The sequence below is a fragment of the Pleurodeles waltl genome, chromosome 1_2, assembly GCF_031143425.1.
Source record: "Pleurodeles waltl isolate 20211129_DDA chromosome 1_2, aPleWal1.hap1.20221129, whole genome shotgun sequence".
Taxonomy (NCBI): Eukaryota; Metazoa; Chordata; class Amphibia; order Caudata; family Salamandridae; genus Pleurodeles; species Pleurodeles waltl.
Genome location: NC_090437.1, coordinates 74,371,682 through 74,389,705, shown reverse-complemented (window position 1 = coordinate 74,389,705; position 18,024 = coordinate 74,371,682). Strand labels below are relative to the sequence as shown.

General features: G+C 41.5%; 1 protein-coding gene across 2 annotated transcripts in view; it reads right to left on the bottom strand.

Moving 5' to 3' along the window:
- SHB (SH2 domain containing adaptor protein B) overlaps window positions 1-18,024 on the bottom strand; it is a 358,876-nt gene that overhangs the window by 248,684 nt on the left and 92,168 nt on the right. For both annotated transcript variants that reach the window (XM_069236490.1, XM_069236497.1), the window contains exon 2: window positions 11,057-11,177. In XM_069236490.1, coding sequence (XP_069092591.1) covers window positions 11,057-11,177 — 121 coding nt within the window. The remainder of the gene's footprint in view (window positions 1-11,056; window positions 11,178-18,024) is intronic.

The following is an 18,024-nucleotide window of genomic DNA, read 5'->3' as shown; positions in this document are numbered from 1 at the left end:
GTCAATAATACTTACTAAGTTTTTTGTTTTTTCTACATCTAGTTTAACGTCGTCGATATTTGCCGTATTATCCTCATCCTTATCTGGATTCTTGAGGGGGCTAACTAATCTTTTTTTTGCGGGCCGAGCACCCCCACGTTTAGTCTGGGTCTTTCTACATGCTCTAACCACTCTAGGTAGTAGGGTGGGTGGATGTTGCACTATGGGATCAGTAGAAACCTCTAGATCGGCTAAGGTAGAAGTATTCTGCATAATCATTTCCCTATCAGGAACACCGGAATTAGTGCAGACACTACTACTGTCATCCAGAGCCAATGGAGCAGGTGAAAGTTGCACACTAGATAATGGGGGGGGGGGGCTGCTAAGCCCTAGGGATTGTCTCCTCTCGCAGTTAATTTTACTAACAATCTTCACTAAATAATTATCCAATGTCTGGGGTATAGAGGGGACTTTTTGCTTTGACATGCTTAACAGTCACAAATTATCACTTTAAAATCGAATAAGGCTTTTCCAAATTACACACGAATAATAAGATAATAAGGGCTGCTTGAAAACAAAATGTGATATACACAACCTACATACAGTCCCAAAAAAAACACTTAATGAACTCTCACAGTGTACAGGTATACAGGTCACAAAAGTCAGCAGCCTGTATAAACCAGAACCTCGTCACAAACTGTCCACCCTTTATCCGGGCTTCGTCCTGGGCGCAGCTGTAGGCTACCTGCAATATAGGGAGTCAACAACCAATGGGCAGATGGACGTACACGGCTGAGACTCCCCATGCGCTCCCCATGCGCTCCTGGGAGCTGTAGTCCCGTGTAGCGCTTCACCAGCTCCTTCCCAGCAGTCTCCAACAATCGCACCCCCTCTAGGGACTACGGCGACACAGGTATCGAGATGCCTCCAAAGCGCTCTGTCCTTTGCCGCCCACCTCGCCTGCTTCCTCACTCTATGCGGCTGTCTCGACGGTACACAGACACCGACAGAGCCCGCTCTCGACGGCACACAAACACCGACTGAGCCCGCCGCACAGACACCGAAACAGCCTGGTCTCGGCAGTATACAAACACCGACAGAGCCCCTTGCTCTGCTCCGTCTTTGCTCCGTCTTTGCCTCCACACCTCGTCACTGTCTCGCTTCCCCTGCTCGGAGCCCGCGATCCTTGCAGCTGGGGAACTCATATTGACCAGTGTCCAGCACATGTACTTAAATTAGCTTCCCTGTTCACTCACTATGTCTGAGAATCAACAAAGACATAGCAGGGGCATATCTGCTCTTGCAGATATGTCCTCGCATGTAATGTAATATAGGGTTGTAAGGCCTGGTGTGGGTGTGACTTACATATATTTCATGCAGTGTTAGGAGACATGGCGCACACAGACTCATGTTTTTACTTTTAGCAGCACCAAGACATGAAGCCTGCAATGACATACTGCCTATGCTAGGCGAGGGGTCGTTGAGAGTGGCACAATACATCCTGCAGCCCTTGGGAGCCCTCTTTGATACCCATGCCCTAGGTACCAGGGGTACATTTACTAGGGATTTACAGGGGTGCCAAAAGGTATGGCCAATTGGGGTACCATTGCCCAGTTTTGGGGAAAAGGATTTGGCACTGGAGACCTGGTTAGCAGGAGCCCAGTTTGTCAAAAGTGCATCAAATACCTCGCAAAAAAATGAGGTGACCATGTCAAAGAGGGGCACTTTCCTACAGGTCCCCGATTTTAGAAGGTACTGAATGGGCTCCTTCAGAAAGTGGAAAAAACAGATTCTGTGGCCAGGAAGTGAGGTTTGCAAATTGGATCATTTCATAAATTAGAATAATTCATCCTCTCAAAGTCCTGACATCTCCCCGGCTGTACAAAGAAAACCCAATAAACCCAAACATTTAACACAGGTTGTTTTTTAAATTCTTACACTATCAACATTTTAAGTGATGTTGTTTAGCAATGTGAATAATAAATTCCAGAGGGGTAATCGTCCCTAAAAAAAAAAAGAAGACTTGCCATTCCTAAAAACCGCCCATTGGCATTGAGTATCACAAAAGAGCTCGCGCTCTACCCGCTGCACACAAAATCCCTATCCGAGGAAATCCTGGGATGTATGCCTGTCCCCCAGGTGGACAGGAAGCACTGTACCCACTGGCGCAAAATCTGTTTTCTAGATATTCATTCTGGTTAGATGTAGGTTTACACAAAAAAGCAGCATTCATGAGTAGAGCAGTTGCTTTTGGAAAGTAATAATTTATTTTCTGTGAGGAGGCGCTCTTCATATTTCCACACTTGCAGAGAACTCAGATTGTGCAGGTTCATAACAAATTACTTTGAGGTAAGAGTCTCTGCAGGACGGTCTGCCTGAATCTGCCCCAGGGCCTGGATCAGAAGTTTACAGAAAATGGAAAGAAAGTAAAAACCTGCTGTTCTGTAAAGCTCAACAAAGGGGGGTATGTTCAAATCACAAAATGAAAAACGCAGCAAAGTTTACCACTGTAACAAACAAAATAGTGTTCGTAGACATAGATAATAAAAATGTGCTCCAGAGACCAGGTTTTTATGTTGCCACCTTTTAACAGACGTTGGATAATATTATGCAAAATAAAAAAATGGGACGGAGATTTACTGGGTCAAATTCCAGGTCAACACCACCTAAAACAAAACAGCGATGCATTCAGCCTTCAGTGAAGCTCTAGTGCACATGTTACTCTTTGGTTGTCCATGTAAACACGAATTAAATGAAAACGGTCCCATTGAATAATATGCTTATGACCTAAATCACAGAGATCTTCGTGCATGTAAACTTCACGTAGGTGTGCAAAAAAGTGTGCAAGGCTATCTGGATTCACGGACTAAGGATTTGTTGCTTGGGGATGAGAGGCACAGGTACATCCCCTGGTTCCAATTGGTTGACTCACCCTTGTGAGTGCTACAAAAACTGAGAAAGTGAAAACTGGGTGAATAAACATGGTTGCCGTCTTCCTTGCCCTGGTGGACAGTTTGCACTGCACACAATGCCCTGCAGGACCTATAGGCAAACAGTAGTACGTCCGGAAATCTTAAGGCGGAATCCCACTAACGCAGACGTCCACATTGCTTTTCCTACACTCACTGCAAACCTGTTCTGGCCAGAAGGAATGCTGGCGACAGAAACAAGGATTCATTCCTAAAAACGGCAATGTTTAATTCACATCAATTTAAATTTTTTGGAGCTAATTATGTGCTGTCTGAAGGAGATGACTAGAAAGGTCATGACAGGAAGGCAGAAAAGCAACGCAAAATGCCACTGGTTTGTTTCATTAGCTTAGTCAATAAGCAATAATCTAGCCAATTAGTTATATCATGAGCCAGACAGAATTGGGATGCAGCATATTGCGATAGACAAAGGATCTCCTTCACATCAACCTGCACAATGTGCAAATAGATGTAGAATCCAGGTAGCCTTTTCAAATATATGGCGGCTGCACCTGCATAATGAGATATCCATGTTAGACTTCTGCAGGCACCAAGCCTTCAAACGGAGTTATGGCAGAGCCTCGTAAGGAACTAAGCCAAGTACCAACAGCAGAAGACCCATCTCTTGAAGCTTAAGAGTCTGGTGCCAAGGGTCAGCAAACGCTCTAGTGAGATCTGGATTAGGACCCTACTAGGATATGCAAAATTTGTTCACCCGTAAAAAGGTACATCCTCCTCACTTCGCCTTCCATTAAATCATCCCAGGTTTAGTGACATACAGCAGGTTAAGTGTAAGCTTTAATTAAAAAAAGAGTAACCCTAACAAACAAAAAAGAGGAAGGAAAGGAGATCAGCAGGTCTCCTCCATCCTCTGACAAAGTGTTAAACCCCAATCCCCGACGAGCATGTGTGTGAGTGGAGTCACATTCATGCAATGATGTACCTGATCACTCTAGTAAGCATCCGATTCTCTCTTTCAGTGATGTAAGTCGTTTTCTTTCGAAGCTGCAAATTCATACAAAGTCGCTATAACTCATGTAAAGAAAAGTCTCCAGGATTGCTGGTTTTGGACTGGGTTTGTGAAGGGGCGGTATTTGGCTTAGTTATTCGGCTTGTCTTGTTAGTTTTCCGCTCAGCTGTCTCCCCATAGAGCAGGGAAGAGGAGCTGCACAGTTACTTGCACATGTAAACCTGAGTTCTGATGTGGCCCCTTTTTAACCAGGACCCTCTTCTGTTGCAAGAAAAAGGCAGAGATCATTTCAGGTCGGAAAGGCAGTCCTCTAATGAAGCACAAGGTTACACATGTTTCTTTTGAAAGTTGGCTGAGGACCACTCGTGAAACTTGTGTTTTGGAATTTGTAACCCTAACCTCTAGATCAGTCATCAGCAAAATATCGGCAACAAGTATAAAGCACGACCTTAAATAAGGACTAAAGATTTTATATATGGCAATTCTTTGTCTGCTATAAAAAGAAAGACTGTTCCTGGTCTCTAGCTTTGCAAAGAGTGCCAATGGATGTAACATGTAGAAGAATGCCTATTTTGAGCATCTAGGAGTTGATCCGGCAACATGTTAAAATATCAACAGGGTCCGGGAACCAGAGGAGACTTCTTTCACCACATTACAAGCACAGCGAGAATATGCCTGTGAGCTCAGTACCCTTCTGCAGCCACTCAAGTAACAAGTGTGATCTGCTCCTGGAAGCAAGCATTGTTGTTGTGCAAATAGACACCCTCTCAGGAAGGCAGAACACCTGACCTCAGTCGGTTTCCAGTAAGGTCCAATACAACAGGCATTAAAGGTAGAAAAGCCAAGTTAAGCGCCTTCATTTTATGTAATGAAAGATCAAATTTGTCCATTGGCATGTCCCTTGAGTTGTCCATCCCATTTTCCAGGTAAGCACAGATACCTACTCACTGGGCTCATAGATTTAGCACAATGGGCCATTACTGAAAGGGATAGACCTACTAATAAACTCCAGGCAAAAGAAAAACTTGTGGCATTTTCTCTGAAGCAATGGAATTTCCTGGGGGCAAAGGCGTACAAGCCTATGGACTGTTGATCTCCATGTAGTGTATTTATTCTGCCTTATACAAAACAATCAAACCAAGGTATGTCTTAAAACATTTGTCTCTTAGTATTGGAAGTAGGCCTCTTCTCTGGACTTCCATGAGAATGTACTGGGTAGACACTTCCTAGGCTTGGGGACTGGACATGTTTGACTGCCATTAAAGGTAAGAATGAATTTCTCAGCTAGTGACAGGCGACTGGGCAGGCACCAGGGCAAAGTACAATGTGTGGGCAGGAACAATAGGGATCCTTTCAGGAACCCAGTTATTAAATGTTGATATAGATGAAAGACCCATAAATTGCATCAGACAGTCTCCCACTGGTGGACGGTCATATTGCACCATCTCCTAGCACATGAACTCCCAGTCACATTGAAGTGTACATGTCAAGGCGGGAGGCCTGGGATCAAATACTCAGTACCTCTCAGCATAAATTATATAGTGCTTTGTTCAGCTTGAAAACATGAGACATGACCGAATGCACCCTAACAAGGAATTATTACGTACAGTCTACCCCCACTGAGTGAGATGATGGCCACCAAGATACAACCATTAATACCTTGGAATGTAACTGATCATTTAACTTACCTTGTGAAGCAAAAGTAGTTAAACAGGAACATGGGGCCCATTCATATGTACAGAGCCAAAAGTTTGCCTGCACTCTAGAGGACAATTCAGATACCAGTAATCTGGCTGACAGCATCTGCAAGACCCATAGGAAACATGTTGCTGGAGGGTCTATGTTTGGTTACAATGAGCCGTAGATCATGGGGCACAGAATATCAATCTACATTCCTTTATCTGAAATAATTCAGTCGAAAAGAACTACACTTGAATGGAAATGTTGGCAGTTGGCTTATTACACTGAAATACCAAAGTCTCACATGCTCCTCCCCGAGCCCAGAGCATCAAAATTTCTCCCCCACCACGTCCATGGCGGTCAAATTATTTTCCAGTAAGAAGGTAAAGGAATATCACAGAAACATCAAGTTAAAAACAAGCTCTGACAAAGTCAGTGCATGTGGCTTGCACTGTGTGAGGAGCTCTGAAGAGAGGCTACTAGGAGAGTCATCTTCAGAAGGACGGGGCTGGGCTGGTGCCACTAGTGGGGCCCACATGCTTCTGGTATAAAGTCCCTGCAAGGATCAGAGAAGTTGCTTCTGCTGCTGACTGAACTCTGCTGGCTGTGTGTGAAATAAGCAACAACTTTGTCACATTATCAACACTATGATGTAAAATTAACGTCACTATGCATCCATCCGCAAAGCACCCTGGCTCGGTTTTGGTAACATTAGTGCTCACAACAGACAGATGTGTGACTATAAACAGACACTAAAGAATGTCCCAAAGACTGAACCTTCATGTCCATGGTTTGGTCTTTAAACCACAATAATCTTTATGTTTGAGGTTAGCAAAGATATTTTGGTTGTATTTAAGAAAATGATCTATTTTACTTATAGAGGCTTCTGGCCAGCCCCCTTCACCCATTGGTCTGTTGTTGTGTCATTCACATTTCTTCTACCCACCACAGCATTAAGCATGAACTTCAGCCCACTTCTGCCATTAACTAGCTTCACTGTGAGTGGTGGCATTCTGTTTTCACAAAGGGCACATCCACAAAGTGCGTATGGCAAATTAAGCTTTGTGAGATCAGGTTTTTTTTTTTTTTTTTTGGCTTTAAGTCCGTTTTTATTTTTTTGCCTTTTTTAATTTGCGAGGGACCAGCAGCTCAAAAAGTTTTTTTTAAGTGATGAAACAAAACAGCGGCCAACACCAGACTTATTACCTATGGCAATGCTTGATTTATGACGTAATTAAATTGTCCTTTAGCAAGCCTTCTGTTTTGATGAATAAGTCATTTGATGGTTACAGGTCTGAATTTTTGTGAATTGGCTGATTTTATCATCTTTTCCATGCTAAACAGTTGCCTGCTCTAGATAAAGTCAGTTTTGTTAAAAACTAATTAAAAAACCCATAATGTGAAACCTTAGTTTGATGCACGTGTTTACTTTACTGAATTAATCAATAATCTCTTTGACATATTATCCACAGTGTGTCCCCTAACCCAACCACCTCATCACATCTGCCCCTCACGTCAACATAGATGGTGAAGAGTGTTCAGGCTCAGACGCCATTTTGAAGAGTCTGCCTTCTAATGAGGATGTGCAGCATAACAGTCACAAGACACGGTAGTGATATGGGAGTAAACTGCACCCGGTAATGTGTCTGCAGTTTCTTTGCCAACTGCCTTCTAATTCATGATATTATCAGAGCATCTATACTATAGTCCATAACAAGCAGTGCTTGAAATGGAAAAATTAAAGTGCAGGTACTGTGTGCCAGAGTACCTGCTTGCTTCCGAGAAGTGCCGGTACTCTCCAATTAAAAGTATTACGTTTTTCTTGAGATGTGCCGGTACTCTCCCTCTCAAAATAAAAAAGTGCCGGTACTCAGAACCGGACAGTACCGACCCATTTAAAGCACTGATAACAAGAATATATTTTCCAAACCCTGATTGTAGCGCAGATTCTATATGCTCATTAAATTGCTGACCTTATAAACGGATTACCATCAATCTACTCCTGCTTCTTAACCAAAGTTTGTGTGAAACCAAGCAAACCACTAAACTCCATATGCCTCAAACTGCAAAAATGTAATGCAATTTTGTAAAACCTTACTTGATATATTTAATCAATTCGTCTCACAAAGGTTCGCGGATACATTGCTCAGAGTTGCTTTCCAGATAAACTCAGCTGTTTAAATTTCAAATACATGCACATATATGAATGACGTCTACCAACAGTGGCGAAGCTCACTATCAGCCAGACCCACAGAATGCTTTCTCATTTTAGAGCTACATCCAGCGTTTTAAAACATGCCATAGGAGGAAACTAACAATGTTAACACATATAAATGCACCTTATTTATAAACTGATATGGGGTTGCCTTGTTTTTAATAAGTTTTATATGCCCTTCTGTAGACTAGAATGAAGTAATTTTGCCCAGACTGGATGGGTTGTGAGAGATAATGATGTATAGCATGCACAAAGTGCAGCGGACTGCAAATTTGTTTTTTCCATAGAGGACAAGCAAGAACAGCACACTGCACATTAGCTTATGAAGCAGTACATTTTGCGGATTTTCTTGCTTTTACATGCCCCATGAACCGAATACAGGTTAAAAAAAATGATTGTCAATTTTAAAATGCTATTGTTAATCTCCATCACAACTGAAAAAATGACTGGAAAATATTTCTCATTACTAAGTAAATAAATCACATATTACAAAAATAGGGAACTATCCTTGAACATAAGAAATCAAAATGACCATTGATCCCATATTCCATGCACTCTGCTCTGCTTCTATATGTACATGAAAAGCTTAGTAATAAATCTATTTATACCAACATACATGCACATATAAATTTACACTCAGCAGATCCACGTGCATTTTTAATGCCTTACTCTTTTATTTTTTATAGACAGTAGTCGTACAGAAAGGTATATAACCATATCCAGCACATAAGGAGTTAAATCAGCAGTGAAATAGAACAATATTAGCCAGGCTTTGTGTTTGCCATTTTTTCTGTAAACCGATTCCAAAATAGAATATGTGGGATAATCAAGCATTGTTTTCTCAAGTGAGGCGCACCACTCTGCTAATAAAAAGGAATCTGAACTGTAACTCATTCATTACTAGAATGTAAAGTGTGGTTATTAGTAACGAATAACAAAAACATGATAGTTGGCCATATTTTCAATGCCAGAACATAAATATAAATATTAATTGTGCAGGATGATCCACTGCTAACTTTTAGTTGTGTGGGTGTGTAGAATTGTCTCCATATTTACTGTGCACCTACAGTGTTAACTGAAAGATGCCTTCTTGGCAGTGAGGTTCCACATTTCTGTGAGACTGGTTGAGTCTCAAAGCAGCCCCTGCCTACGATATCAACCACATTCTGCAGTTCAGCAGGACAGGACTTTCACCTATTTTGAATTCTGGAATTTGCATTTTAGGGTGGGAAGGCATCCCTGGTTTGCCCAGGAGAACACAGTTTTTTAGGTCAAGGGCGCAAGAGCCCACTGCACCCCATCACTATCACTCATTCATGGGCTTGCCGTTCAAAAATCCTTTTTTTTTTAAAATCATGTTTGCCCTTCCATAGGGCAGTTTTGTTACCACCTTGGCCATCGACCCAGTTACACGGATAATTGCACGTTAGATGATATGTTTGACTGCGAACAAACTTCTTTTTCCTTTTGTGTCTATCCTTCGCACTCATGCTCATGGCGGCCGTGGCGCTTTGAATTGATTTGATTAAGTCAACCGTTTTACTTTCTATTTATGTGGCAAGGAAAGCCCAGTTAGAGCTATTAGCTTTGTAAATTCCTAACTGGAGCAAACGTGAGGCCCACTGCATTGCAGAGGTTTCCACCTGCTGTCCTGGCAGCTTTCTATAAATGTAGCTGTGCCCCAGTTTTCAGAGAGGGGCTAATGAACAAAGAGGGAGGAAGGTTTTAATGTGTTCCTCTGCAGACATAGTTAGAACGCCGTGACAAGCTACCTTTGATAGCATGATTGACCGCGTTTCCAACGTTGGTGAGCACTATCATTTGTAGCTCTCGTGTGGAGCAGAACTGTAGTCCTACTTCTATGTTGGCAACGGTACAGGTTTTTTTTGTCTTTTTTAAAATCTGGTCACCCTATTTTAAGTTCATATAGGATTCCATATAATGGAAATTTGAAAAACAACCTCCAGAACGAAGAGAGCAAAAAATGTCAAGACTGGCAGAAGGTGTCACACATGAAAGAAGGGGACTGATTTCCAAAAACGAAACAGTGTTTAACATTAACACGAGTGGAAGCCTGCAGGAAGTGCAAGTCCACATCTCTGGTGATAGATAGAGCAGCTGCCCTGCTGTGACCGATGACAGCTTGCCTGTGTAAACAGCAAGTTACAGACAACTTCCTGTTTCAGAGGCCGCACATGCACCAGTGCAGCTTCTCAACGGCTGTTAAAAGCACAATGCACCGGTTTAGAATGGTGTCAGCCGACCGTTATTTATATGATGGCCTGCGTCACTAAGCCCTCCAAGTGCCCCTACTTGTATGGAAGTCAGCTGTCTATGCCAGGCCAAGAGAAATGTCTAAAACGTGCATTTAGTAAATCAACCACAGAAATAGCTTAGAGAGAACAAAATAAACAATCAATTAAAGTGAACGAAGCTTCAAAATTATACCAATTTAGATCCATTTAAAAAAGAACGTCCTTGTCACTGTTGCAACGCAAAAACAAACTCAAATAGATAAAGCAAGGCTTTATGACAAACCAGCCTGCAAAGAAGTTAAGAACCCTCGGAAGATAAAAGCAAATAAAATAAAGATGTGCGCTCCTTTGTTTAATCACTTTTTAATTTCCGATTCATTTCCGCTACTTCAAGAATACCAACTCGACATAAAGAGATGGTGATTTAACCTCAACTGGGCCATCGCTGAAACATCACCATTACCCTGCTAGGTGTCCAGCGCCTTCCATCTCTAGGAAGCCAGGTGTGGCATCTCCAAAGGGCTTTGCAATACTTCCAGATACCACTGGTGCGAATTCTACCTTGTGGAAGACGTTCTGAAGCGCTTAGTGTTGGTGGGTCTAAACTGCGACTTAACGCCTGCAGTGTTTAACACGTCCCAGGCTAATGGTACAAGAACAGGGGCTGTGTGAGGTCAGTTGAACATCTTGATGGGTCAGCCACAGTATGGAAAAAAAAAAGGTGAAATAATCCAAATTGCAAGCAACTGTACGGCTTCTGATTCTTAGGCCGCTTGCAATGTGGACTAGACTTCAGCTTTGTAAATGTTGAATGTCTTGTAATAGGAATGCTCCCAGTGGAGCAGATGTAAACAGCCTACCTGTGCGTTGGTTAGAACACACAGGCACAGACAGGGCATAAAGCACCTTGTACAAACTATGGCCCAAGGTCAACACGGTTTCTAAATAAGCAATATATTGAGATAGAGGCCCACTGCATTGACTGTACCTGTCATTAGTTTCTGAGCTTCATACGGTTCCATGTAGCCGGCATTTTCCCCTTTCCCCTCTTTGTTCTTCAGCTCGCTCTTTGCATCAAACGGATCAGAGTAGTCGTCAGCTATTACAACCTGGGATAGGGTGAAAATGACAATTTGTTAGGACAATTTCATTGTCCAGATTAGCATGCTAGCTGGATCTAGATGGTACTGTGTACCAGCCAGAGAAGCACTCTTTCAACACACCCACATAACGTTTTTTTTCATATATTTGTCACTGTATAATAACGTATAATGCCTAAATCACAATGTTGCATATCAGTTGGGGGAGACACACTGATCAAGAAAACTTGTTAAAAATAAAAATGAATTAAATTAACTCCTATGTGACCTGGACTTATTGATGCGTCAGTTCAGCTTCATCAACACCTAAGTCTTAGCCTTTACCACTACCATCTACCAAATCGCAGTGCTTAGGAAGAACTAATTAGCAACCCCTTCATAACAAGTTCATGAAATGCTAAAAGTATCTCTGGCATCTACAATTCATTATCTGGGTTTCCAGCCATGTGAATGCAGGCAATGCCCTTCTATCCTCAACCCCATCTTAAGACATGCCACAGGTAGGGGCATCCAAAATGGATCTCACATAGCTTTCATAAATAATACTGAGAGCCAAACTTTAAGGGTGAACATCAGAAAACATTCAGCATTTGCAGAATCTCCGTTTTGATCTTTGCCTCACTCACTCTCCTTACTTTATTAAATTGTTTTGATCATCAAGTTACAGCTGCACTTGAGCACAGCCTAAACCTCTAGATATTTTCCTACATGTGTTGAGTATTCCTTTACACTTTCTGGTCCTGAACTGATCATCTTTTTTAGTAAAAGCAGTGTTTCTTAACCTATGGTCTGAAGACCCCTGGGAGTCTGCGATGCCTACTCAGGGGTCAGCAACTATTTTACAAAATAAAATAATATTCAAAATAGTCAATTAAAATTACTAAAGTATAAATACAGAAGCAAAATTGAAAATGTGAACACTTTCTGTATTTAACTGTGAACTAAACAAAATATTTAAATATTTGAGCATTTGTACAGTGTGTGCTTGTTTTTTTTTTTTTTTTTCATCGTTTTCAGGTTCAAGTCATAAGAACAGCTTGGGAGCGGGTCACCAGCTTCCGAGAATGACTCAGCAGGCGCTACCAGATTCCAGTAATGATTCAAAGGATTCACAGAAGTCAAAAGGTTAAGAACCTCTGTTCATCAAAATTACCTACTACTGTAGCACTATTTTACACACAAATAGTGTTTCTACAGTTTTGCATCCTGAGACTGCATGTAGTTTCAAAAAGTGTCCTCCGTATCCCCCTTAATCCAACTCGCATGTGCTCATCAAATAGCACCCATCTTGTTACCTACCTCAGAAACACGTCATGAGCCCCCCTACACTAGGGTAGGAGCTTGAAACTGGATTGATAAAACCAGTGCTAGTTTGGGCCGATGATGAAGCATGCCACCCAATGGGTTGATGAGGGGCTTTCGTCATGAAAATAACATAACAAATCCAATAGCTTACAGACTAACTGCATTGTAGCGAGGATAATTTTTTGTGGTTACTCAAATTATCAAAAGTATTTTATTATAACATTTAATATGTGTAAGCCTTAAAAGCATGGCTACTAGTGCACCATACAGCGATATGCAATAAAAACACAGAAAAAGCAAAATAATTTAAACAGGAGGAAAATCACTAGGCAGATTCCGTAGCCGTACAGCTGAATTAAATGGTTTAGAACGATGACCTACAATAAAAAGAAAATTAAAAAACAGGAATATTCCTACAATAGGACGGTGTGTGACCTAACAAAATTATGATAAACCAAGTGGGAAATACAGTTGCAACCATTTTTGCTGTACAACAAATAGCTGCCAAAAATCATAGTGACAGATTGCCTCTAGGGGGTAGGTAAGCATCTCCTTTTGACTAATTACCAAAGGTGCTATTACATTAGAAGTACTAATTAATTTTACTTAACATTAAGGTCCTGTCTTTCTGTGTGATTGGCAGCTGCGCACACTGGATGAAATTGAGTTTTCGTTAACACATCATCACACGGCTTTCATGGACACGCAGAGCAAAACTACAACAGCGTTGACACGCATTAAAAGACAACCATCTATCAGAAAATCTCCCACTTAGAGCACCTTCTAAGGACCCTGCCGCTCCAGTGTAGCTTGGGTATCCCTCGGTCCACACTTCAAGGGAAAATCCAATGAATATTAAAAACGTAACCCCCTTAATAACCTCTGGTGTATTCTCCGTCGTATAATCATTCTCTCACTTCAAGAGAGTGGAACCCACACACACTGGGTTTGTTGAAACATTTATGAAATATGCACTTCTTTCCCAGAGTGTTCTTGAAAAATATGTGCAGGTCAGGGGTGGGTTGTCTACTTTTTAGGTGTGAGTGGAGATGTTATCCCCCAGGCATTCTCACTGGAGACAAACTTTGAAGCCTGTGAGGGTGGGTGCGATGGGACAAGATGAACACATTTGAGACAGGGCACTTAACAGGCAAGTGATAGAGGGGAGACCTGTCAAAGACTGAAGAATACTGTGACCGGCTACCTATAATATGCCAAGGCTTACAGGCCTTCAAACATGCTGGGGCAGGTTCATGGTTTTCACTTCAGAGCTGCACAGCTCAAGTCTGGGCAACACACGCTGATTCATTCAAAGGCTCATGATGCAACTAGGACATTCTAGGACAAAGTGGGAGAACAGGGCAAAACCACAAACGAGATTAACACGCTACTATGCCGAACACTTTCGGCAGTGCCCTTTCAACACCTTTTATTTTCCTATCAGGCTCAAATTGCAACGAATATGCGGATTTACAGGTTACTCTGTATCCCCGAGTTCCCTAATTCAATATTGTAGTTTAATTTTGTAAACTTGTGCATACTCAGCGATTCAAAAAGCTCATATATTACTACTTCTTGATGCATTACGGAGGAAAACGCTGCAGCATTGAAGCTACCTTAAACTCCAAAGCAATCATGACGGCAAGAGAACACAGTATTTTTAGGGTATTTTTGTTTGGGTGAGTAGGATTTAAATAACTGACATGGTGACCTAATGAAGAAGTGCTTGCAGCACACTTTTGTGTGTAACCTGCCAATAAACAAACTCAAACCGTAGTAAGGCTAAAAGAGCCTTTTATCTTATTTAGGTTGTTAAGTTAAATATTATTAGGTTGGATAATAGTTACCATCCTTATTTATTTGCATCACTTAGAACCTGCAAACATGTTGTACGGCGTTCCATACCAGCCAACATAATTATCAAAATGCACTATAAGACAAGGATAGTAAATTAAAATAAGAATGAACAAACCACCCTTGCATACTGAGAAGTTTAAAACAAAGGGGTACTGGAGCTCGGGCCCCACTTCACAGGGGCTGAGCAGGCTATTGTCACGCCACTAATGACCCATGAAATGCCAAAGGACAATCACTCTGTTTCAGAGGTTTCTGCCTTAAGAGAAAGCCCTGGTCTAGACTAGATGCTTAGGCCTTGTGGTAACCACGCATGGAGACGCATATTGCTAGTTGGTCACTGTTCTCCATCATTATTTACTTCTCGCAAGGCTATAATCAAACGTGTTTAGATTGGATCCAGCAGAGAAATTGATGGGAAAACAACATGAATCTTTTAATTTTACCATTGCTTTGCGTTTAGGGTTCATTGCCGTATAAGGACAGAGAAGACAACAATGACCAGTTTGGACGGGAGGAAGACAGCAGGTGCCTATAAACAGTTTGAATGCCTAAGAACCGCGTTCATTTTAGGACTACACTGAACTTCAGATGGTCTGGTTCCAAACTAATGTGAATCAGAAATGAGTCCCAGAAGACAGAGCCTTAAAAGTGCCGAGATTTCGCGCTAATAGGTTGATTTTAGATCAGTACAGAGGGAGAGGTTTTATGAAATGTCCTAGTGGCATTTCTCCTTCTGTGTACCAAAAGAATGAAGGATTCCAAACTGTCACTGGGGGTATGCTTTGAAATTCTAATGAACTTAATTTGTTCCCAATTTTTTTTGGAAAAGAAAGTCCCAATACCTCCATGAATGGGACCAGCAGAACCAGAACAGTAAAACACTGTAATCCAACAACCAAGGGGCATACGTATTTTACAACGTGCTGTGGACTACAAGCAGAAATAGCAGCTTGATCCCTTTCATAATTACCTGGGAAACACCTTTGCTAGTGCCTTTTGTAAACTACCTACCTGCCTTTAATAGGACTTAATTCTATCATTGATTTAATGGTCTATTTTTTTTTTAGTTACATTAAAGCTGTATACGACGTCTTTAGAGCAACACTGTGAGGACTTCAAAATACTAGAATCCACACAGCTGCTGGTAGACCAACATACACAAGCATAAAGCCATACCCAATAAGAAAAGTGAGAAACACGTCCCTCCTACTAAACATCGTTGGATACAGGAACTCCATGTGAAATATAACTTCAACGTCCACAGCAAATCAGGAATGTGTAATCAAGTGATGTACACAAAAATGTATGTTTGGAACCAGGGTGTTGTTGCTTCGTCAAAACACTTAATGCATACTAGTAGAGACAATTTTAAAGTGTACTAAAAATTAAACTAAAAATAACTGAAATCCTGGGTGAAATCTGGGGGAATTATGTGATACACGAAGCTGGTCTGCAGGAAATGTAATTACAACACACGACAATCTTAGCATGGCGCACATTAAGGCATCCCACAATTACTCTATCCAACTCCTGTTGCCCTATTTCAAAAGAGCATTGAGCTCCTGTGTATTATCCTTCTGTTCCCCTTAGCTTAACCCACTGTTTACATTAATTTGTGACCTGCGTTTAACATTCTTTCCTTTGGGGAGAGTATACAAAGTGTTCTGCTGCATCCCTGGCTTGATTCTCTCCTGTAAGCACTTGAAATAAATAAAATAAATGTTTCTGCATTTTTCAGAATAATAAGTTAACATCAGATTGCCTTAAAAATAATCTACAGTTCAGTTCGTATCTTCGGTGGTTGGTTGGTCATATCTATACTAGAGACCAACAAAACTGTTGAATGAACAGAAATATAGTAATTCCACTACAGACACTTACTTGCTGCATAGGAGGTTTATTAGTGGCTAGAATAATTGTGCATCTACATTGCTCTTCAAGCGGCTCACGTTTACAACTAGGGTCTCTCAAACAGTACAGCATAAAAAAACGGTGTAGAAAGTAATACCAGCATTATAAGGTCCACTGCGCATATCCAAATAATTATTCGCTGTTTTTCTTCAAAGTGAATCTCTCTGAATCCAGTCTCTGCCTAACATCAATGACCGGAGTAGAATCAAGGGGAATGACGCACCCGAGGAGCAAGTAGGCTCTCACTCTAAGCGAAGGAGGCACAGGTGCTCCAACTTGGAGAATCCCATTGTGGAAGGCCAAAAGGAGGAAGACTTGTGAGGAACAATGAATACCTTCATCTCATCACTCTGAAGGCTCTACGATGCACTATCACAAGGAATGTGTAGCTTACAAATCAGCACCATCTACAAAGAACTCTTTGAATGTGAATATTAAAGGTTTGGATAAAGCCTGTAACTTTACCCTTTCCCTCTCCTTCTGTTCTAAAAGAAGTTTAGTATGTTGATTGTTTGGGCGTTCTCCCTTAACTGGAGGTCAGAAAGAAGTTACAGGGAGTGAACTGCTATGTACCGGAGAGAAAAAGGTCTGGGGTTTGTGACTGAGCCATTTATCAGCAGGTTAATAAAAGAATGAAAATGTGTGGATTTTTAGCCATTTTGGTTTCAATCAAGTAAACTGTTGGCATCCCGAGTCAGGATGTTCTTTTCTGAGAAAACCTAGTTGATCTGTCCAGTTTGGATGAAAGTGGTCTTAGGACAAGCTTGATGCATAATGAGGTTTGGTAACTAGAATCACAGCACGTGTATTTTCTTGCCTTGTATCAGGTCACGGATAGGAGCGGTTTCTGACCACAGGATATCTTGGCAACGGGCTAAATAGGATGCATATCATCCACGCTCAAACATACTCCTCTGATAATTACAAATTTTTTCTCACCCCATACCATCAGCATTTAAAATTGGGGAATTATTTTCCAGTAGCTAGGAAAAGGTTCTACGACCAGCAGTCTTGAACTTGTCGAACCTGAACAGACAATGTTAAGAACGGCCCAACCCCGAGACTCTTGTACCCGTTAGCCTATTCTTCCTGGTAAACAAAACTGCTTTAGGAACAGGTGTGCATCTTGGTCAGATTAGGGGGGGGGGGGGGGGGGGGGGGGGGGGGGGGGGCAAATGCTTCCAATCTCCTAATAATCATGCTGGCATAGCTTGTTACAATACATGATGAGAAACTCGACATCATGGGGACTTTAGAGGAGGCGGTATAAAGAGTAACGTTAGTGGTACTTAAAACACAACAATTTTCAAACTAACCAAGTTTTAAGGCCAAGTTTTAAGGCAGAGATATGAGAGGGGTTTTTTTCTTGGTTAATTCAGGAATGTGAAAATCTAGGGAGTAATCCAACAGATACCTCACTAAACCAGATTGAAACCATCTGTACCCAACTATTTACTACAGAATAATATTTTTAGGGGGTGTAATGCCCCCGCCCCCCCACGCGAAGCTATGCCCCTGATTAGGAATCGTCTGCACTAGCAGTACCGGATGAACTGTAACTATTTATGCGAAAACCAATTTTGCCTCAAGTTACCTTGAAGGATATTTCTGTGTTTAAAGCCATGAAAAGCCAGTTAAAAATAATTTACTTACATACAGGCACACATTAGTCCTTAAAAATAACTTATTTTTCAATCAATCAGTGCTGCAGAGGAAGTGTAGAAAGTGATATCAGTCTCTGCTAACCCACGGTGATTTTTACGTTTTCTGTACCCTGATTTTG